Source organism: Heptranchias perlo, chromosome 16 (assembly GCF_035084215.1).
Source record: "Heptranchias perlo isolate sHepPer1 chromosome 16, sHepPer1.hap1, whole genome shotgun sequence".
In the NCBI taxonomy this organism is placed as follows: Eukaryota; Metazoa; Chordata; class Chondrichthyes; order Hexanchiformes; family Hexanchidae; genus Heptranchias; species Heptranchias perlo.
Window position 1 is genome coordinate 7,602,224 of NC_090340.1, and position 23,894 is coordinate 7,626,117.

General features: G+C 47.0%; 1 protein-coding gene across 1 annotated transcript in view; it reads right to left on the reverse strand.

Moving 5' to 3' along the window:
• The window catches only part of hydin (HYDIN axonemal central pair apparatus protein), a 1,099,250-nt gene that overhangs the window by 804,904 nt on the left and 270,452 nt on the right, over positions 1-23,894 (reverse strand). Inside the window, exon 12 of the mRNA XM_067997614.1 lies at positions 19,494-19,612. Within this exon, the coding sequence (XP_067853715.1) occupies positions 19,494-19,612 (119 nt within the window). The remainder of the gene's footprint in view (positions 1-19,493; positions 19,613-23,894) is intronic.

Here is a 23,894-nt window from a genome sequence, read left to right on the forward strand (position 1 = left end):
ATTATGTTAACAATCTATTCATGCATCTAACATTACCTGCAAGTGCTTGGTGCTGACACTGGAGCCTGAAATTCCTGGGGCATAATGGTACAGAAATGCTGTAATGTGCTTGGAGTGGGATTGAGGATTCGGGTAAAACTGGAGACAGGGCCCAGTCACACCAGGTTTCTGCCCCTTTTTTCCGCTGGAAGTGGGGTTGGGTGCATTAATGGCCTCCCACATATGGAAGGTCATATTATTATGATGTATTTCCTGTCATTTATGCTAAAACAATGCTATGTGCAATAGGTGTCTTTGTGAGTGGGGGGGGGGGGGGGGCGCAAGGCACCACATCAAAATCTTATCCCCCACCATCAGTGCAATAAACAGCATGGGTACCTGTCCAAAATATGCAAATGCCACTGACCCCAGGATATGGATTTGGGTCGAACGCAGCCAAGGTTCAGGCAGAAATTTGCCCCACCCAGGATCCATTGCCAAAAGCCATCTACAGCAGTTTCAGAGCTTGGATGCAAAGGATGTGAAAAACATTCCCCTTCCACAGGGCTGTTTTCGAGTCTTTGTGCTTTGAGGGCGATTGAATCTCTCTTTGCTTTCCCTAACTGTTGAGCTTTAAGTGCACTTGGCAGTTGTATTAATAATCAGACACAAAGGGGTCGATTTTAGGATGGCCGAGCGGGTGCGTTGGGGGTGGGGGGGGCTCATAAAATCAGGGAATCCCGGAGCGGGTTCGGAGCCCGGCTCCAACCCGCCCACTTCCGGGTTCCCCAGTGACGCGTTTGGGTGCGCGCGCAGCTCCCGCACGCGGGACTCCCACCGGCAATTAAAGCCGGCGGGATGACAATTTAAATACTTACTTACCTAGTTGAGGTACTTGACAGACCTCATTGACTGGAAATTTTGGCGGGGGTGCAATTTTCATGGATCCTCAGCATGTTTCCGGTGCTGTGGGAAACACTCCCCATTGGAGCAGACGTGTTTCAGCCAGCAGCCAGTGGGAGATGCAAAGGATTATTTGACAGGTGGGGGAAAGCTTCACTTATTGCAGCAGGCACTCTGTCACTTCAGACAAAGTTTTGGCTGCAACACCTTGTCTTTCCACTCAAAATTATTAATTTATATCCTAAACTCTTCTGTGCAAACACATTTACCTACTTTGCGGACCCCCTCAAACTCACACCGTCAGGATGGGGGCTGCCGTGGCTGCATTCATCACTTCATCCGAGGATGAGCAACATCACCAGCCTCGCCAGGCACACCGTCCACCTCCGCCATGTGGAGCTCCACAACACAGTGCTGCACCACAGGCACCTGCACAAAATAGTCGTGCAACTACACGTACACCCACTGTAGGGTGACCCAATGGGTGGCATCAAGTGTGGGTGTTCATGGAGAACCTCATGAAAGGGACTTATTACACAAGCCAGTCAAGAATGGCCAAGATGTGGCAGTAGTAGTGACAATATAATTTTTAACGTGAGTTGAACCAAAATCAAATACAAATTTAAAAAATGACAAACCATCAAGCACCCTTGTGTATCCCCTTTGTGCTCACAAAACCTTTGCCTTACGCTTCCTACTACTCATACGTGATGCATCCCCTGTGGCTGCAGCAGAGGTAGTGGCAGGTTGGGTGAGAGTGACCATGAAAGAGATGCAACAGTGGGTGGGTATGAGACAGAGCCATGAGATTGTATGAGGGTTGGCTTGAGTGGTAGTGGTGGGCTGAATACTGGGGAGGTGAGTAATTGCAGGTAAGTTGAGGATGAGGATTGAGGTGGGTGTGAGGAATGATGTGATAGAGTAGTGTTGGCAGTGCAGAAGGAGTTGTGGGATGGGGGCGGTGATGTGGAAGGTGGAGTGCAGGAGAACGACCTACTTAGGTCACTGAAGCGCTTCCTGCACTGTATCCAGGTGCGGGATATGTTACTGGTGCTGCTGACCTCCTCTGCCACCTCGAGCCAGGCCTTCTTGGTGGCAGAGGCAGGCCACTTCCTCCCGTCCACCGGGTAGAAGATCTCTCTCCACCTTCTCACCCTATCCAGTAACACCTGGAGTGAGGCATCATTAAACCTGGGAGCAGCCTTTCCCCTGGGCTGCTCCATGCTGTAATTTTGGCTGTTTGCTGCAGCATCAGTCAGTGAAGGACTGCCCCTTTAAATAGGGCTCCTCCAGCTGACAGCCTATGATGCGGGTGCGCAGTCCGCCCACTACGCAGGTTTCCAAACCCGGAAAATAAGAACATAAGAAATAGGAGCAGGAGTAGGCCAATCGGCCCTTCGAGCCTGCTCCGCCTTTCAATAAGATCATGGCTGATCTGATCCTAACCTCAAATCTAAATTCATGTCCAATTTCCTGCCCGCTCCCCGTAACCCCTAATTCCCTTTACTTCTCGGTAAGTGGCTTCAATTTACTCGCGATTGCGTGGGTAACCCACCGATTTTACTGGGCGGGTTACCCACGCGCCCAGTCAACCCCCTGCTGCCAACCCGCCTCCCTGGTAATATTGGGGCCAAAGAGTGTGAAGACGTTGATTAACTTAAAATCTTTCCTCTCTAATGAATGCACCTAGTAATACCCTGTAATGATAAAACAACTTTCTTTTCTTATTATAAAATACTGCTGACACATGTGTCTCTAAATCTGACCGATTAAAATGAATTAGATTATGTCACTGTGGATAAACAACAGTGCAGCCTCAAATGGCCATTAATTACTATGGACCAAATCTTGCTGGAGGAGGGCATCTCGCTGCATGCGCCATTAGTTAGACTTTTTCCTGCACCCTTCAGCTTGAAAAATATTTGCACTGTAACTTGCTTGAAGTGCACGCGGGTACCAGTGCGGTGAGGGTAATGGGGAATCTAGAACCTTAATGAATAGCTGGACCAACAGCGTATCTCCTTAACCAATGAGATTTAAGGATTGAGAAAGAAGCAGAGGAACGACGGAGAAGGAGGGTGAATTAGAGTCAAATCCGGTACAGGAAGAAAAATAAAGAGAGGGAAAGAAAGATTGGATTAAGAGTCAGAAATGAAAAGTAAAAAAAAAGTAGAAATTTGAAATTTGACATTTTTAAAATCTTTAAAAAGAATTTACTACTTGTAGGAACGAGAATGAACACTCCATATTGTTCCCTTTCTGGACTGGAGAGGTTGATTGTCATTGAATTAACAATTGTCGCGTCTTAATTACCAGCCTTAATTTTCTGCGTCAAGTTTAATGGGCAATTAATGTGCAAATCCAGCAAGTTCTTAAAAATAGCGAAGAGGTTGAGGACGAGATGCCGTTTGTGCGAAGCAACAGCAAAGCTGCAAAAATCGACCCACAAGTTCTGGAGATTCGGAACTCCCCGGTATCCATATCTCTTCATCCCCTGAACTTGCTGGCCGATTTGCGCATTAATAACGGTGTGCGTTGTTAACACTCCCTTATTTTTCCAGCAAGATTTGGCCCATAATAATTTGGGATGACAAGGTGTATCCAAATAATATGACATACAGCACTTTCAATTTTCAGATGGTGAATTTTTCCCTTCAAAACATTGAGTAATAGCAGTGTCTTGGGTGAATATTACCAATCTTTACCAATGACCAAGCCACGAGTCAGGACTGGTTTCACTCACTTTCAAACATGGAGAGAGATTTTGAGAGTAATTTTCACCACCATTTGCGTAAGAAACTGGTGGAGTGGATCACCCACCTGTCATAGAACCCGTCCGCTTTCCAATTCTACTGAAATCAACAGAAAAAGAATTTGGGCGAATTCCATAACGGGCTGGCAATTCACTCTGCTAGTATGCCACCTAAGCAGTGAAGTTGACCCCATTTAAGAGTGAAAGTTAGGTTAATAAAGTACAGTTTAATGCTACTGACAATAAAGTACGTTTAAGGTTGGATGAAGTTAGCAAGAGGACAACTGAACATAGAAGACAATGACCACACAATGGGTGTTAAATTGGGCCGAGTAGCCCCTGGTTTTTAGGCGTTACGCGGCCATTTAAGCTTCCAAAATAGGGTCCAAGATGCACACGTGTGCTTCTGATGGGGAGTGCACAGCGCCATCTTGGTAAAGGAGTTTGTACGCATGCCTACCGAACTCTGGCAGCATGCAGAGCAGGCAGAACATGACGTAGATCAGTGAGCAACGCTGATTTGAAGCCACCGCTTCCATTTTGGAACTCAACAGTCAAACCAGTGCCCTGTCCTTACCTCGCTTAGCAGAACATGACGTTAAACGGTATGAAGGATCCCTCACCAGCACTATTTAAAGGGATCACGCAGTACTTAACAGGTTAGTTGCTGGATTATTTCTTCTGGCTGCTGGTCAACTTGCAGGTATTTTTGGAGAATTTCGAAAGTTGTTCAAATTTTCATTAACCTACAGGTTGTTCTTGCGCTCCTGCTTGTGCCTCTTATAATATACTGCACAAAGAAGTTGCCTCCAGGAATGAGTGGCCTGGTAGGGCTTCCTCTTGGCATAGAACATGACTGGGAGAATGAAGGGAGACAGCACAGCACAGGACAAGCTGCTAGAAGAGGGAGAAGGAGGAGCAGGGCACTCAGCAGGAGGCCATTTCCGCAGAGGGTCTTCAGGGAGCAATAATTCTCTTACCTCAATTCAGTGAACAGCAGTGCATAAGGCACCTTCGCTTCACCAAGGAGACAGTCAGTGAAATCTGTCAGCTGCTGCAGCCACAACTGCAGCCTCAAAGCAGGGCAAGGACAGCACTGCCTAGAATCATAGAATCATAGAAGTTTACAACATGGAAACAGGCCCTTCGGCCCAACATGTCCATGTCGCCCAGTTTATACCACTAAGCTAGTTCCAATTGCCTGCACTTGGCCCATATCCATCTATACCCATCTTACCCATGTAACTGTCCAAATGCTTTTTAAAAGACAAAATTGTACCCGCCTCTACTACTGCCTCTGGCAGCTCGTTCCAGACACTCACCACCCTTTGAGTGAAAAAATCGCCCCTCTGGACCCTTTTTTATCTTTCCCCTCTCACCTTAAATCTATGCCGCCTCGTTATAGACTCCCCTACCTTTGGGAAAAGATTTTGACTATCTACCTTATCTATGCCCCTCATTATTTTATAGACTTCTATAAGATCACCCCTAAACCTCCTACTCTCCAGGGAAAAAAGTCTCAGTCTATCCAACCTCTCCCTATAAGTCGAACCATCAAGTCCCGGTAGCATCCTAGTAAATCTTTTCTGCACTCTTTCTAGTTTAATAATATCCTTTCTATAATAGGGTGACCAGAACTGTACACAGTATTCCAAGTGTGGCCTTACTAATGTCTTGTACAACTTCAACAAGACATCTCAACTCCTGTATTCAATGTTCTGACCAATGAAACCAAGCATGCTGAATGCCTTCTTCACCACCCTATCCACCACTGCCTGTGGCTGCCAAGGTCACCGTTGCTCTAGATTTTTATGCCACTGGCTCATTTCAGACTGCAACAAGAGATCTAAGTACCATTTCACAGTTTGCAGTGCTCTACTGTATAATGCAGGTCAATACGGCTCTCTATACCAAGCAAGACACCTACATTTCATTCCCACTTGCCAGAGACAAGCAGGAGGTGTGAGAATGAGGTTTTGCATACATTGCAGGTTTCCCCAAGGTGCAGGATGCCATTGACTGCACGCACATTACCTTGCTTGCTTCTCGTGTCAACTCTGCAATATTCATAACAATGTGCAACTGGTTTGCAACCACACGCAATGCATCATGCAGGTCAATGCTCACTATCCTGGCAGCAGTCATGATTCATTCATTCTGCGGCAGTCCTCTGTTCCATCCGTATCTGAACCAACACGGCAAATCAAAGGCTGACTACTGGGTGACAAGGGGTATTCCCTCGTGACAAGGCTGATGATTCCGATCAGGTACCTGTGCACACCTGCACAGCAGGCATACAATGAGAGCCATGCTGCCACCAGAAGTATCATAGAGCACACCATCAGCATCCTCTAGCAATGCTTCCGCTGCCTGGACAGCTCAGGAGAGCTCTTCAGCACTCAGCTGAGCAGGTATCCAGATTTGTTGTAGTGTACTGCATGCTGCACAACCTGGCCATTAGGAGGGAACAGCCCTTGCCAGCGCCTATCATGTGACAAGCTGTGGAGAAGGAGCATGAGGAAGTGGAAGAGGAGGAGGAGGAGGAAGAGAAGAGGAAAAGGAGGATGGAAGGGTGTAACATAGACGGTCCCTTTCTGCCAGGGCTCTAAGTGATCAGGTGATTCAAGAGCGGTTCCAGTAACCTCAACTACACCTACCCATTGACCAAGAGTCCCACACTCCTTACCTTTCCTCTTTCTATAACCATCACATCGTCCTCTGACAACACCTATTGGTACCTCCCTCAGTTGATCGCACACATAAAAACCAACACCAAATGCTAAGTCAAATCCAAATTTACCAAGTGGATCACTACATCATCCAGATATTATGAAATTAATCAACCTTGAGCATTCCCTAAGAGCCTAACCTTTTCCTAACCTGGTGCTCCTACAAGCTGCTTCCCCGGTGGCTGGAGCTTGTGAGTTAGAATGCTGCTGACCTTCAATTGAAGAGAGTGCAGATGGCCCAGTAGGACAACCTCGAGCAGCTCTGGGCCTAGAGGGTCTGGCTTAAGACTGCATCATCTCGGCCTGGGTTGCAGCAGTCTGGGCCAGCTGGCTGACAGGCAACATCAAGGGCACTGACGTAGTGGCAGGGATGGGAGCAGGAATGCTGTCATCCTGAGAGAGGACAGCAGTTTCCTCTTCCATGAAGCCATTACCACTCTCCTGGGGCAGCACCTCAGCCATCTTAGTGATCTGTTGGAGAACAGATTACTGGGCTGCTGTGATGCTCTGGAAGCCCCTTTCAACTGTGGCATCCAGAGTCATAATGGCAGCAGACTAAGCTTTCATGGCAGCTGTGACATCAGTCATCATACACTGCATTATGGTGGGTTCCACAGGTGTGCTGATGGAGGTGACCACCCGTTCCATATGGGAAAGGGTGGGCTCAAAGCTCTGCGCAAAGTCCTGCGCCAAGTAGGAGGTAGACTCCTCCATGTTCCTTGACATTGTGTGCAGGCTTTCCGGCAGGTTTTCCAGTGCACCAAGCATTTGGTTGTGTACGCCCATCAGCCTTCTTCTGTAGCCTGGCCCATCAAAGTCATCATCTGACTCTTCTGCAGCAGAACTAGTGTGCGACCTGGCCCTCCGGCGAGCTGGCACCTGCGGTATCTGTTCCACCCGCCCTGGCTCCTGCGCACTAGTACTCGGTGTCTCATCACTTGCAGATCCCTCCTCTGTCCTATCCTCTAAAGTACGTGCAGTGTCAATCTCTGAGCTGGTGGCTGCAATAGTAAGATCGAGTGATGGTGTTTCTTCATCATTACTGTCTTGTTCTTCTTTCTCCACTGAGAAGGTTCCAGTTCTCAGTATCTGAAATGAAAAAGGGACTAGTTGTGGTGCGGGGAGAGGAGAGAGTAGAAGTGCGTGCTTACACTATCTGCAGCTTGTGAGCCAGAAGAGATTATGGGGTGAGGAATAAGGGAGAAGTGGGAAGAGAGAAGGAGCATTAGGAATGCAGAGACCCTCATCATCGACCCCTCCAGTGCCACCAGTGGCCATGGCCACGGCCTCGGCGATGCCCCTCCCCATGATGGCTAGCACTGTCTCCTCCATAGGGGTTAAAACATGTAGGCATGCTTCTCCTCCAGATTCTTGCTGCTGCCTCCTGTTATGCGTCACCTTCTCCTGCAAGAAATAGAGAAATGTGTTAGTGAATGTCCTGCGATATGTTTGGGTGATGTGGCTGTCATGGTGAATAGCTACTAGTGTGTGTGAGCCCGTGAGTTGTGGGTGTGAGGCTTGAAACAGTGCTAAGTGTGCGAGAGTGAGGTAAAGCATATGAATTGAAATGTTCAATACTGATTGATAGATATTGCTGGTAGGTGGCAGATGGGATGTTGTGAATTGAGCAGTTGATGAAATTAGTGGCGCAGTTGGTAAGATATGCCAATTGAAGATTGATCTTACCTTGATTACTCGTTAGATCATTAAACTTCTTTCTGCACTGCATCCATGCTCGTGGAGCTATATTCCTGGCATTGACCTCCACCGCTACTTACTCCCATTGCCTCCTCAGCATATGTCTTGATGGCTTCCTGTCCCCTTGCGGATACAGGATGCCCCTCCTTCTCTCCACCTCTTGCACCAAGGCCTTCAGTGCATCATCAGTGATGCACTCGCAGATTCAGCCATTCCTCAGTCCTCAGATTCAGCTGACAAATGACTCCTACCACTTCTTGCAGCTAGAATGCACCTCCCCTTTAAGAGGTGCAGGCTGCCTTTAAGTAGCAATCGTTAAAATCAGCAGGCATCATGAATTTAATGCGCTACTTGCAGTGCAATGAAAGGGCATGGGTTAATCGCATAACTGTGATCCCCGCGCCCATTTTCAGGAGTTATTCAATTTAACCCCCAATGACTCACTGCAGGTAACCCCTGAGATGAGCTCCACGCTGGAGGAAAGCAGAGCTGGCCAACACCACAGCAGCCACTATACTAAAAAAGGGGACAGTTTAATACTGGAAACTTGACAGTGATACGTTGAACAAAGGCTGCAAACTCAACCTTGCTAAGTCATACTGTAATTTTCATCATTGAGTATAATTTTGTTGTACTGTTACTAAGCAAAACCCAACTAATGCTGCAATATTGTGATACACTTAAATGCCTTTGTGCCCAGCAATAACAACTTGCATTTATATAGCGTCTTCAACATCGTAAAACATCCCAAGGCACATCACAGGAACAATTTTCGAACAAAATTTGACACCGAGCCGCATAAGGAGATATTAGGACTGGTGACCAAAAGCTTGGTCAAAGAGGTAGGTTTTAAGGAGCGTCTTAAAGGAGGAGAGAGGGGAAGAGAGGCAGAGAGGTTTAGGGAGGGAATTCCAGAGCTTAGGGCCCAGGCAGCTGAAGGCACGGCCGCCAATGGTGGAGCGATGAAAATCGGGGATGCACAAGACGAAAGAGGGTTGTAGGGCTGGAGGAGATTACAGAGATAGGGAGAGGTGAGGCATTCCCAGACCGGAAGCCAATGTAGGTCAGCGAGCACAGGGGTGATGGGTGAACGGGACTTGGTGCGAGTTAGGATATAGGTAGCAGAGTTTTAGATGAGCTCAAATTTATGGAGGGTAGAAGATGGAAGGCCGGCCAGGAGAGCATTGGAATAGTCAAGTCTAGAGGTAAAAAAGGCATGGATGAGAGTTTCAGCAGCAGATGAGCTGAGGCAGGGACGGAAACGGGCGATGTTACGGAGATCGAAGTAGGCGGTCTTGGTGATTGAGCGGATATGTGATCGGAAGCTCATCTCAGAGTCAAATAGGATGCCAAGGTTGCAAACGGTCTGGTTCAGCCTCAGACAGTGGCCAGGGTGAGGGATGGCGTCGGTGACTAGGAAACGGGATTCGTGGCTGGGACCAAAGACAATGGTTTTGATATTCCCAATATTTAGTTGGAGGAAATTTTTGCTCATCCAGTTGGACAAGCAGTGTGACAAATCAGAGACAGTGGAGGGTCGAGGGAGGTGGTGATGAGGTAGAGCTGGGTGTCCTCAGCATACATGTGGAATCTGACGTTGTGTTTTCAGATGATGTCGCCAAGGGGCAGCCTGTAGATGAGAAATAGGAGGGGGCCAAGGATAGATCCTTGGGGTACTCCAGAGGTAACGATATGGGAGTGGGAAGAGAAGCCATTGCAGGTGATTCTCTGACTATGATTGGATAGATAAGAATGGAACCAGGCGAGGGCAGTCCCACCCAGGATGATTCTATTGATTAATATTAAGTAATAACTTACTCTGCTGTAATCAATATTTATTCCATGATAATATTGCATCATCACAGATTTAGTTCAATGAAGTAGTGTTGTTAATGCATTCCTGTGTCCAAATTCTTCTTTAATGGTTCTTGTAAGTGGGAGTTAAGTTACTCTTGACTCAGTGTTGTAGTCCAGCTCTGCTGTGACAGATTTAGCTTGCTTGAAACAGCAGTATCATTTGGACTGGAATACGTGAGACGGTCCAAGAGATGACATAATTTAAGCAGCAAATGTAAAACCATAGATATGAATGGTACATCCCATTCCAAATTTCTGATGTGCATGTGTTAGAAAAAGGAGGGGATAAGTTTGCCTGGTACTTTAATTAATATAGGGTACATATCTGAACTTCCAGTACAATTTTTCTTGTACCTTGTTCAGGATTTAGCTTTCAGCAATCTTACAATACCTTCCACATATCATCCTAACTTACTGTGTCATGTGCCTTTTCTTAATCCAAGTTTAATAATGCATATCAGAAACTCTGCCTTGCCTGAAATATTTATTTCAATCCCTTTCACAATACCACATTATTCCCTCTGGATCGGCCGGGAACTCTACTTCTCTAGTCAGGGAAAATAACTTGTTCCATTATCTTGAACTTTCACAAAGACAAAATCTTAACCAGAGTTCAGTAAAGTGACAGTCCTCTAATTCCAAATGCCCTTTCTACATCCTTTACTCTTACAAATTAAAGTCCTATTCCCTCCTATAATCAATGAGTCATCATTCTCCTATCAAACATTTCCTCACACAACTCCAACATTTTTCCCTCTAAATGATCCCAATAACACAGCCAAAACTCATGAGCGGACGTGAGCACTTTCACTTCTTGTTTCTGGTTCTGTCTCCGTTTCTCAGACCTAGACACTGCAGCATGGATTTTCTGATCAGGCGGAAGTCAGTTATGATGTTATTAGCATGCATCCATCTGAATTTGCCTAATTAACGTGCCATAGACAAGCTCCCTGTGTGAATAACACCACTAATTGGATGAGCTCCCGATGTGAATAACACATCTGATTGGGCGAACTCCTTGGCTAAATAATATCTCTGATTGGGCGAATTCCTTGGCTAAATAATACCTCTGATTGGGCGAGTGCCCTGTGTAAATAAAGCCTCCGATTGGACAATCTCCCTGTTTAACCACTACCTGATTGGACGAGCTTCCTATCTGAGTAACACCTCTAATTGGGTGAGCGCCTTGTGTGAATAAGGCCTCTGATTGGGTGAGCGCCTTGTGTGAATAAGGCCTCTGATTGGGTGAGCGCCTTGTGTGAATAAGGCCTCTGATTGGGTGAGCGCCTTGTGTGAATAAGGCCTCTGATTGGGTGAGCGCCTTGTGTGAATAAGGCCTCTGATTGGGTGAGCGCCTTGTGTGAATATGGCCTCTGATTGGGTGAGCCCCTTGTGTGAATAAGGCCTCTGATTGGGTGAGCCCCTTGTGTGAATAAGGCCTCTGATTGGGTGAGCCCCTTGTGTGAATAAGGCCTCTGATTGGGTGAGCCCCTTGTGTGAATAATGCCTCTGATTGGGTGAGCGCCTTGTGTGAATAAGGCCTCTGATTGGGTGAGCCCCTTGTGTGAATAAAGCCTCCAATGGAAATGAAATTGCTTGCTGCAGCAGAATTTTTAGAGCTGCTGCAAATTTGAAAAGGGCAGTCCATTTTGTCACCATATAGGACGATGAAGAGAATTGGCCAATGTCTGTTTCAAGGCATGCTGGCCTCAGGATGCCCAGATTTTCTGGTGGGGCAAAATAAATTTTATTGGGAGAAGTGCACCAGAGGAGGTGAGTGCCCTTATGAACTAACTGCCACTTAACCCTCAGGAGCTGCTCAGTGTGAATGGGAGAAGGTTGACCTGAATATGATGAGTACCATGCAGCAGACCTGCCAGGGATCCAAGAAAAAGTTAAATGACCGCACGAGATCAGCCAAGATAGAGTAACCCAAAATTACCTTATATTAATGTGGTGTACCAAGTATGCATGACATATAGGGTTACCTCCCACTCCAACTGTTTTACAAGACTTTGAATGCTTCCCATGAATGCCTATTATGAAGCAGGGTACACTTGGCACCAGCAACCTTCCCCTAAAGTAGTCACACATTCTTAAATTAATTTACCCCAATCAAATCCTTAACTCTAATTAGCTGCATGATGCATGTAATCACACCCACCATGGACTGTATGCTGACACCATTTTATACTGCAGGAGAAGACAGTTCATAACAACAGGGCGAGCACCTGCATTGGGTTAGGGTTAGGGGAGAAGAGGAGAACACTGTAACCTATATCTTCTAGCTCCCTGTGAAGAGGCTGTCCTGGAGATGCTGAGGCAAGGGAGCAGATGATGATGAAGTAGGAGGCCTCCCCCAGGCTCAGAGTTCATACCTGCTCTCCTGCTCTTTCTTAAGGCAGAGTCCTGGGCTCCACTGCCCAAATGATTCAGTACAAAACTAGGAATACAATAGTTGAGTTATACAAATTTTTGGTATGACTCTGGAGTACTGTGTCCAGTTTTGGAAGGACATTGTGACTCTGGAACAGGATGATATTTGATCTGAGACCATTGAGCTATGAAAAGAGTATATTACTTTTAATAAACTTTTAATTCACAGCCTGGTAAACTGGAGATCACGAGAGGGCTTGGTATCAAATCTAAAAAAAATACAGTAACAAGGATTTCTGGGCAATGCTATATTACCAGATATCGTGCGCATAAAATTACACTCCGGTTCATGTGGGGCAAGGGCTCTTTGCAGAAATGGTCTTTGGTACGCAGCATGAGAAAAATAACTTGGTATAACCTAAAAATATAACAAGCACATTTGTTGAGGGCATTAGGGTGAGGGGGTGGGGGGGGGGGGGGTTGCTGTTGTCTCCGCAATGAGGGCCTGAAGTACATCTGAGCAAATGGCAATGCTTCTCATTGTACCTATGTTCAGCTAGTGTCATTGCTGCACTATGGGCACAATGAGCCAGAGGTCCAGACAATAGCTTTGGTCTCGCAAAATACACCTGGCTTTATTTTGTTTGAAGGTGAAATAATGGCAGTATTGTAGATTGCCTAAAACTAAAGGCATTGTGACTGCTGCTTGGGAAGTGGCATTCACTTGCATGATGAGGTGTTGACAGTCATTCACATTGAGAAAGTGGAATCTCTTGTGATTCACTCCAGGACTTGGGCATGTAACCTAAACTGATATTTCAGTGCAGTACTGAGGGAGTGCTGTATTGTCAGAGGTGCAGGCTTTTCACTGAGAGGTTAGACCAAGGCCCCATCTACCTCTTCAGGTGGATGTAAGAGATCCCATAGCACCATTTGAAAAGCAGGGAGTTCTCCTGGTGTCCTGAACAACGTTTCGCCCTCAACCAACACCACCAAAAGCAGATTTTCTTTTTGTTCATTCATTGTTTGTGGGACTTTACTGTGTGTAAATTGGCTGCCACTATTTTTTTTATTTGTTCATGGGATGTGGGCGTCGCTGGCAAGTCCAGCATTTATTGCCCATCCTAAATTGCCCTTGAGAAGGTGGTGGTGAGCCGCCTTCTTGAACCGCTGCAGTCCGTGTGGTGACGGTTCTCCCACAGTGCTGTTAGGAAGGGGGTTCCAGAATTTTGACCCAGCGACGATGAAGGAACGGTGATATATTTCCAAGTCGGGATGGTGTGTGACTTGGAGGGGAACGTGCAGGTGGTGTTGTTCCCATGTGCCTGCTGCTCTTGTCCTTCTAGGTGGTAGAGGTCGCGGGTTTGGGAGGTGCTGTCGAAGAAGCCTTGGCGAGTTGCTGCAGTGCATCCTGTAGATGGTACACACTGCAACCACAGTGCGCCGGTGGTGAAGGGAGTGAATGTTTAGGGTGGTGGATGGGGTGCCAGTCAAGCGGGCTGTCTTCTCCTGGATGGTGTTGAGCTTCTTGAGTGTTGTTGGAGCTGCAATCATCCAGGCAAGTGGAGAGTATTCCATCACACTCCTGACTTGTGCGTTGTAGATGGTGGAAAGGCTATGGGGAGTCAGGAGGTGAGTCACTCGCCGCAGAATACCCAGCCTCTGACCTGCTCTTGTAGCCATAGTATTTATGTAGCAGGTCCAGTTAAGTTTCTGGTCAGTGGTGACCCCCCAGGTTGTTGATGTTTTTTTTTATTCATTCACGGGATGTGGGCGTCGCTGGCGAGGCCAGCATTTATTGCCCATCCCTAATTGCCCTTGACAAGGTGGTGGTGAGCCGCCTTCTTGAACCGCTGCAGTCCGTGTGGTGACGGTTCTCCCACAGTGCTGTTAGGAAGGGAGTTCCAGGATTTTGACCCAGCGACAATGAAGGAACGGCGATATATTTCCAAGTCAGGATGGTGTGTGACTTGGAGGGGAACGTGCAGGTGGTGTTGTTCCCATGTACCTGCTGCTCTTGTCCTTCTAGGTGGTAGAGGTCGCGGGTTTGGGAAGTGCTGTCGAAGAAGCCTTGGCGAGTTGCTGCAGTGCATCCTGTGGATGGTGCACACTGCATCCACAGTGCGCCGGTGGTGAAGGGAGTGAATGTTTAGGGTGGTGGATGGGGTGCCAATCAAGCGGGCTGCTATATCTTGGATGGTGTCGAGCTTCTTGAGTGTTGTTGGAGCTGCACTCATCCAGGCAAGTGGAGAGTATTCCATCACACTCCTGACTTGTGCCTTGTAGATGGTGGAAAGGCTTTGGGGAGTCAGGAGGTGAGTCACTCGGTGGGGGATTTGGCGATGGTAATGCCATTGAATGTCAAGGGGAGGTGGTTAGACTTTATCCTGTTGGAGATGTTCATTGCCTGGCACGAATGTTACTTGCCATTTATCAGCCCAAGCCTGGATATTGTCCAGGTCTTGCTGCATGCGGGCACAGACTGCTTCATTATTTGAGGGGTTGCGAATGGAACTGAACACTGTGCAATCATCAGCGAACATCCCCATTTCTGACCTTATGATGGAGAGATGGCCATTGTTGAAACAGCTGAAAATGGTTGGGCCTGGGACACTGCCCTGAGGAACTCCTGCAGCAATGTCCTGGGGCTAAGATGATTGGCCTCCAACAACCACTACCATCTTCCTTTATGGTAGGTATGACTCCAGCCACTGGAACTTTTTCCCCCTGATTCCCATTGACTTCAATTTTACGAGGGCTCCTTGGTGCCACACTTGGTCAAATGCTGCCTTGATGTCAAGGGCAGTCACTCTCACCTCACCTCTGGAATTCAGCTCTTTTGTCCATGTTTGGACCAAGGCTGTAATGAGGTCTGGAGCCGAGTGGTCCTGGCGGAACCCAAACTGAGTATCGGTGAGCAGGTTATTGGTGAGTAAGTGCCACTTGATAGCACTGTCGACGACACCTTCCATCACTTTACTGATGATTGAGAGTAGGCTGATGGGGCGGTAATTGGCCGGATTGGATTTGTCCTGCTTTTTGTGGACAGGACATGCCTGGTCAATTTTCCACATTGTCAGGTAGATGCCGGTGTTGTAGTTGTACTGGCGACAGCTGTACAGTTTGGCTAGAGGCGCAGCTAGTTCTGAAGCACAAATCTTTAGCACTACAGCCGGGATGTTGTCGGGACCCATTGCCTTTGTTGTATCCAGTGCACTCAGCCGTTCCTTGATATCACGTGGAGTGAATCGAATTGGCTGAAGACTGGCTTCTGTGATAGTGGGGATATCGGGAGGAGGCCGAGATGGATCATACACGCAACACTTCTGGCTGAAGATGGATGCAAACGCTTCAGCCTTGCCTTTTGCACTCATGTGCTGGACTCTGCCATCATTGAGGATGGGGATGTTCACAGATCCTCCTCCTCCTGTTAATTGTTTAATTGTCCACCACCATTCAAGACTGGATGTGGCAGGACTGCAGAGCTTTGATCTGATCCGTTGGTTGTGGAATCGCTTAGCTCTGTCTATAGCATGTTGCTTCTGCTGTTTAGCATGCATGTAGTCCTGTGTAGTAGTTTCACCAGGTTGGCCCCTCATTTTTAGGTATGCCTGGTGCTGCTCCTGGCATGCTCTTCTACTCTCCTCATTGAACCAGGACTGATCTCCTGGCTTGTTGGTAATGGTAGAGTGAGGAATATGCCGGGCCATGAGGTTACAGATTGTGCTGGAATACAATTCTGCTGCTGCTGATGGCCCACAGCGCCTCATGGATGCCTAGTTTTGAGTTGCTAGGTCTGTTCTGAATCTATCCCATTTAGCATGGTAGTAGTGCCACACAACACGTTGGATGGTGTCCTCAGTGTGAAGACAGGACTTCGTCTCCACAAGGACTTGTCATGGACAGATGCATGTGCGACAGGTAGATTGGTGAGGACGAGGTCAAGTAGGTTTTTCCCTTGTGTTGGTTTGCTCACTACCTGCTGCAGGCCCAGTCTGGCAGCTATGTCCTTCAGGACTCGGCCAGCTCGGTCAGTAGCGGTGCTACCGAGCCACTCTTGGTTCATATTTACCTACGTATCAACAGCAACTGTGCTTCAAATGTCATCCATTGGTTGTAAATCACTTTGGAACATCCTGAGGATGTCATGAGGTGCTGCACAAAGACAAGCTCTTTCTTCTTTTCTTAGAACGGAGCTCCTGCTTCTTTCCAATCGGAAAATCACAAGGGGCAACATAGGCAGAGATATGGGGGGCAATTTTAACCCCCAAGAACAGGTGGGTTGGAGTCGGGTGAGAGGTGAAACTACTAGTTTTTGCCATCACAACCTAGCTCCAACATGCCCACTTCCGGGTTTAATGTGGGCACGTTTGGATGCACGCGTGCAGCCGAATCGCAGAGGTCGCATCCCTAATTAGTTCTGGTGGACCTGTATTTAGCGGGGCATTCAACGTCCTTAAGAGACATTAAGTAGCGTTTGTTTAATTGATTGTAACTAAGTTTTAAATTTAACACCTCCAGGACGGCTTTCCCAGGGCTGGTGAATCTCACCACGTTAAAAGAGGCGAGAAGGGCCGCTACATCAGTTAAGTGCCTTTGTCGCACTGCTTGAGGGCCAGGAGGAGCAGGAGTGTTTCCTCCAGGCCCAACAAGCCTATCTGCCGCGATAGGCTAACCCCCCTCGCCCCCCCCCCACCGTCCTGTGACCAAACCCTCCCGAGATGTTAGACTTACCTGGTATCCGCCTCCCAGCTGCTTTCCCGCCCGACAGGCAGCCAGCCTGCCAGTAAAATTGTAATCATTCAATTAGGTTGCTATCGCACATTCCAACCCGCCAACTTTACTTCCAGGTTTCCCCACACTCAAACCTACCCCCCTCCCGCTCTCGTCCAGGCTTCAGGTAAGAATCATGCCCATGGTATATATGACCTCCATCATACTACCAATTGGTTGTGCCCAGATTACAGCCATCGGGAATCCACCCGTTGACATCTAAATTGTTCTCAGCATGATTAATGTCAGAGATCACCAGCCAGAAAGTAATCTTCATTATGTGTGCTAATGATCAATCATTTCATCAAATAGCAATTACAGATCAACCTTTTATTGTTTTAATATCTGACAATGTGAAAAAGCATGAATGAAAATAAACTGCATGAAAGAAACATGCTGAACCAGCTCAGCTCCTGTAAATTAATCCCCATACATTTTAGCATTGTCAGAGCATAGGTAATGTGTTAACACAATAAAAGGTTGATCGATCACTGCTGTTCAATTAAGTGATTAATCAAATACAATAGCAGGCTTTGAGGCACATAATGAGGTGTGATTCTTTTTTTTAAAAACAGTTTAAACTTTGCCATTTGAAAACAGCTGAAAAAGAGATCAAAAAGTTGCTGATAATTTTGGGAGTCAAATAAAAAGAAATTTGCTAACAACACAAAAGTAGGCATTTTGGTAAACAGTGAGGTGGATTGTAAAATATTTCAGGAAACCATGACAGGTTAGTGGAAAGGGCAGACAGATGACAATGTAATTTAATGTGTGAGGCAATATATTTTGGGAAGATAAATAAGGAATGGAAAAACAGTGAAGAGTGTGGATGAACAGAGACCTGGGGGTTCAAATATATAATCCCCAGAAAGTGCAAGAGCAATTAGATAACACTATAAAAAAGGGCCACCAGAATTTTGGGCTGCACAAGCAGATTGGCTACGGTTGCTTATTTCTCCTATTGTAAACAATTTTACAACACCAAGTTATAGTCCAACGATTTTATTTGAAATCTACAAGCTTTCGGAGGCTTCCTCCTTCCTCAGGTATATGTGAGGAAGGAGGAAGCCTCCGAAAGCTTGTAGATTTCAAATAAAATCGTTGGACTATAACTTGGTGTTGTAAAATTGTTTACAATTGTCAACCCCAGTCCATCACCGGCATCTCCACATTATTTCTCCTATGGCAGCCAGGAATAAACCAGAAGTACAGCCAATGAGGGAACCTGTGTGTAGACTGGCCTAACGTCTTTACACGGAAGGCTGTTGGAACATGGAATGGAGCATAGAGTGGTTGAGGCAGAGACCATTGCAGCAATTAAGGGAAAATTATATAAATATTTGAAGCAGAGGAAGATACAGGACTGTAGGGAGAAAGCAGGTCAACGGGATTTGTTTTAAACCAACACGGTCATGATCGGCAAATAGCCTCCTGCTGCACTGGAAACCTCTATAGTTCTGTGCAACAAGTCAAATCGGATGTTATTGCCACCTTGATTAAATTTTAAATATTCAAATTCACAAAAAATTGCACATTCCCTATCGGATGCCTAGCTCAGGCAGCAACAACATGAGAAAATGCTGGAAATACACAGCAGGTCAAATAGCATTTGTAAAGAGAAAAGGCAGATTAACTTTGCTTTTCTGTTAGATGCTGTACATTTCTAGCATTTTCCATTTTTATTTCAGATTCCTAGCATTTGCATTATTTTCTTTTTACTTCAAACATGAGGAATGTTAGTAGGATCAAGCACTCCCATGCCAGGTCAGTTTGGTTTGATACAGTGTCCCATCAGTATGATTCAGCCCAAACCTCAGAAGAGCACCTATTATTGAACCAATATAACCCATTTCCAGTTGCCATGCCTGCAGCTCTGTGACCTCTCTGTGCAAGATTGCCATTTTAGTTCCAAATTAAGGGCAGTTCTGTGCTGTATCCACTAGAGACTGCCCAAACTCATTTCATACAGCAGGCAGAAGAGTCTGGACTGGATTTGAAACCAGTACCTAGCGGTGAAAGGCCAGGCTCTGACTCACCACACCACCCTGTTCTGTTTCATACATTTTTTTTTTACTTTACATCACCTGCACTAAAATAAATTTTCAAGTCAATTTATCACTTAAATGTGCAAGCTATTTCAGACTACTGTGGTCAGAAAACAAATGGACAGAGCAATGAGCTTTTTCAGACCTTTCAATCTCAGAAGCACAGGATACATACAGAATTAAAAATAGATGGACAGGTAAATGAAGAACAGTTCGATCTGGGACAAGACACTCAGTACCCTAATAAACTAGTCAATAATTGTTTGGTCCATGAATCCCCTCGACTGAGTTTTTCATTTAAACAGATTATGTATCCTAATGGTTTCAGAAAACCCTTCTAGCAGATTTTGTAGATTAAAACAATTTAATTATATAACCTACCTCATATGTGTGCTTTGAGCTAACAACGATGTTTCCCATTTCAATCTGGTCAAAGTTCAGGAGCAGCTTGGGACCCAAACCTTCGGCCTTGATTCGGAGAGGCAAGCGAGTTTCACGACCTAGAGAAACAAAGCATTGGTATGGATGAATTTCTAACTCTGTCAGATCTTGACGAACAAAACATTTATAAGCATCACCTTCTACCGTGGCAGCTTGTGTTTATTGACCATTTCTGTGAACTCAGTGAAATAGGCAGCAGTGATGGAAGGCTCCTGCAGTACTCCCAACCAGGCTGTGCTAAATTAAAATCCCAGCATCAACCTTACCAGTCTTAACAAACTTATCTTACCAATTGCTCGTTCTCCATTGGTCCAAGAAATACTGGCCCCTTCTTCACCAATCCAGCTTGCCCTTCTGCCAAATACTTACATCTCTGATATAATGGGAATACACCTTCCGCAGCACTTGTGTTATAGGAGCTGGCACTGAGGTGGAAGTGTATTAGCAACTTTTATCCATTGTGCACTGTACCTCTTATCTGCAACTGATGCTGTAGTGTTGGGAGAGGGTCCAGAATACACCCAACCTACTGCAAAGACAAGAGTGGGGAATGGATAGAGAAAGATGGGCGAGGAACATTTTATGTGTTTAAAAAAATGCTTTATCCAACTGACTTCCAGGATACCTGATCCGAAATGTAGTATTTTCTTTTCCTTCAAACTATTGTACAAGATAGAAGTCACCTGATTGAGGTGTGTAAAATAATGGAGGGGATTAACAGGATAGATACAGTTTTCCCTCGAGTAGGGGAATCCAGAACAAGGCGACATCATCTTTGAATTCAAGCTAAACCAGTTAAAAGTGAATCCAAGAGAAATGTCATCACACAAAGGGTTGTGAGAATATGAAACACACTGGGCCCGATTTTACCAGGGGTGCGGGTTCCCGGCGGATGGGCAAGCGGGCGCGTTAAAATTAGTGGGTTTCCCGCGCGATCGCAGCAGGCAACGCACTAATTGGATCCACTTACCTGCTGCTCCGGGTTCCCCGCTGCTGATCTGCGCGTCGGGCGGGCTGCGCATGCGCAGTAAGATCTGTCAGCTGGAGGCGCTCTATTTAAAGGGGCAGTCCTCCACTGACAGATGCTGCAAGAAATAGCAAAGATAACTGCATGGAGCAGCCCAGGGGGAAGGCTGCTCCCAGTTTAATGATCCCTCACCCCAGGTATCAATACATGGGGTGAGGAGGAGGGGGAGGACAGAGATCTTCCACCCGGCGGGCGGGAGGAAGCGGCCCGCCTCTGCCACCAGGAAGGCCTGGCTCGAGGTGGCAGAGGGGGTCACCCGCGCCACCAACATATTGCCCACCTGCACACAGTGCAGGAGGCGGTCCAATGACCTCAGTAGGTCAGCCACAGTGAGTACACGTAGTCTTTCCTCTACACTCCGTCTGCTACATCACTGCCCCCACCCCACATCTCCTTCGGCACTGCCAACACTACTCTGTCACATCACCCCTCATACCCACTCAAACCCCATCCTCATCTTACCTGCACCTACTCACCTCGCCAGTACTCATCCCGCCACTACCACTCAACCCAATCCTCATACAATCTCATGGCTCTATCCCATACTGTCACCCATTATGTCACTGCAGAGTGGGTGTAGGTGTATTTGCAGGGCTCTTCTGCGCAGACGACTGAGAGACATCGGCGATGTCCCCGGTGGCACCCTGGAAGGATGCGGAGAAGAAGTTCGGGAGGGCAGTGGTGACTTTGACACCGACAGGTAGGAAGATGGTGCACGGGCCAGCCAGGAGCAGCTCGGCATGAAAGAGGCTGCAGACTGAAAGGCTGCAGCCACAGGGCATGCATCACATATGTGCAGTAGGCAGCGTAAGGCAAACGTGTCGTGAGCATGAAGGGGATGCACAAGGGTGTTTGAGGGTTTGTCATGGTTGTTACTTATATTGAATTTCAGAACAACTCACATCACACATTCTATTGGCACCACTACTGCCATGTCTTCGCGAATCCTGTCCGGTTTGTGCAATAAAGCCCACTCCTGGGTATCACTATGAGGACCCACCACTGATGTCACCCATTATGTCACTGCAGAGTGGGTGTAGGTGTATTTACAGGGCTCTTCTGCGCAGACGACTGAGAGACATCGGCGATGTCCCCGGTGGCACCCTGGAAGGATGCGGAGAAGAAGTTCGGGAGGGCAGTGGTGACTTTGACACCGACAGGTAAGAAGATGGTGCACGGGCCAGCCAGGAGCAGCTCGGCATGAAAGAGGCTGCAGATGTCCACGGCTACATGTCGTGTGCACTGCTGCTCAGAGAGGTCCAGGAGGCTGCGCCTCGGTCTGTGGACCCTGTGGCGAGGGTAGTGCCCTCTGCGACACATCTCTCTCTGCCATTGCCCTCCCTCCTGCTGTACAGGTGGATGTGTCACAGCACTCTGTTGTGGAGCTCCACGTGTCAGAGGTGGACGGCGTGGATGGCGAGGCTGGTGATGCTGTTCGCCCTCTGAGGAGGTCATGACTGCAGCTACGGCGGCCCCCATCCGCAAGATATACATCTGAGGGGGTCCGCAAGGTAGGTACATGTCTCTGGACCCCGGGGTAAGTGTGCTGGTTGGTGACTTTGACCGTCAGGAGGAGGGTGGTGGAGGCCAAACTTTGTCCCAAGTGACAGAGTGGCCTCCTGCAATGAGTGAGCGTCTCCCCCCCCTAACCTGTCAAATGGACCTTTGCAGCTGCCACAGGCTGACAGCTGCAACACGTCCATTCCAGCTGGGAGTGTTTCCCCCAGTACGGGAAACAGTCCCATGTTGCTCAAAAAGCACACACAGTCCCTTAATCAGGTCAGTTAATGACCTGAAATAGCAAAGTAAATAGCGTTAAGTGACATCCCGCTGGCTTTAATTGCCTGCGGGATTCCCAACAGCGGGGGCTGCACGCGCACGCCCGCGCGTCAACGGGGAACCCGGAAGTGGGCGGGATCGAGGCGCGATCCGGTCCCGCTCCTGGATTTCGCAATTTTCGAGGCCCCCCCCCGCCGAGAACGCACCCGAGAGCGGGTGCTAAAATCGGGCCCAGTGTCCCTGAAGGCCACAGGTGCAAAGTCAATTGAGGTGTTTACAATGGAGATAAATATTTACTTGGGAAGGAAGATTATTAAGTGATATGGAAAAATGGCAGGGGATTGGTATTAGATAGAATTGTCATAGCCAATTAAAATGGCAAAGTCGGCTCAATATTCCAAAGTCATCTTTAATAATGTTGTCATGATGCTGTTCCAGAAACAGTCATCTCACACCAAGAATGGGACACTGAACCATTCATATTATAATAGCCAGCTTGCCTGGTTCGTAATAACATCATCAATTCTTCAACAGAATAAGAAATGTGTTTTTTTCCCCAATACTCTCTCTTTTCCTCTCCTGAAGATGATGACTCTTACAGAGATACAGTTCCTTGGGTGCCAAGTGCCCTGTGGTATTTCAGCCAAGTTGCCATTGTTCATGTGTGAGTCTACATAGTGAATGCTGGCAAACTATTCAACCTAAGAAGGCATCACAGTTAAGCCCAATCCTCACCTCACCTTCCAGCAGGGGTCACTGGATAGGAAAAGTAGAGAACCTCAATTGAGTTTCCCCTTCCTAGCCCTGGGGCGCTCGGGCCAATTGTACCATCCCTACTGCCAACACAAGCTAAGGTCAGCTAACGCAGCACATATAGGGAATCAAACTTACAACCTCTGGTCTCTAAAATCCAGTTGCACACTGCTTTACAAACTGAGCTACTGACAAGCTGGAAATGTGATTCTTAAAGGTGTTGTGCTCTACAAATCTATGACAGAGTACTGTGATTTCATTTGGTTTATATAAATGTTTAAAGATGTGCCTCAAAACCAGCATTTTATCACAATTTGTACTTTCCCTTCAATTGTGACTTTTCCATTATGAACACATATATCTCAACATGATGGAAACAGTATCTGAATATTTGACTGGATGATATGATCAATAACCAACTTCAGGTACAAGGGAGCAGGTGAAAGTGCTTAAACATCTTGAAATATTCCCTTTACTAAAACTAGATATGACAGTGATTGCATAGAGCAGTGGCATTTTTACAAAAACAACATATTGACAAAATGTGCTTTGCAAATCTGCAGAGATAGTCAGTGCAATTGAAATAGCCCAGCCAAAATCTAGGAGCTAGGCATTAAGCCATAACAACTCAAGACATTATGTAAAGTCAGACTGAAAGGTCAGCCATCTCCTACAGATGTGAAGGGATACACAAAGGCTGGCACTCTTCGTCTGGTTGAGCTTGAAATTTGATTTCCAAGGCTACAGCAGAAGTGCCTTGGTTGACTGTAACTTACAAAGAA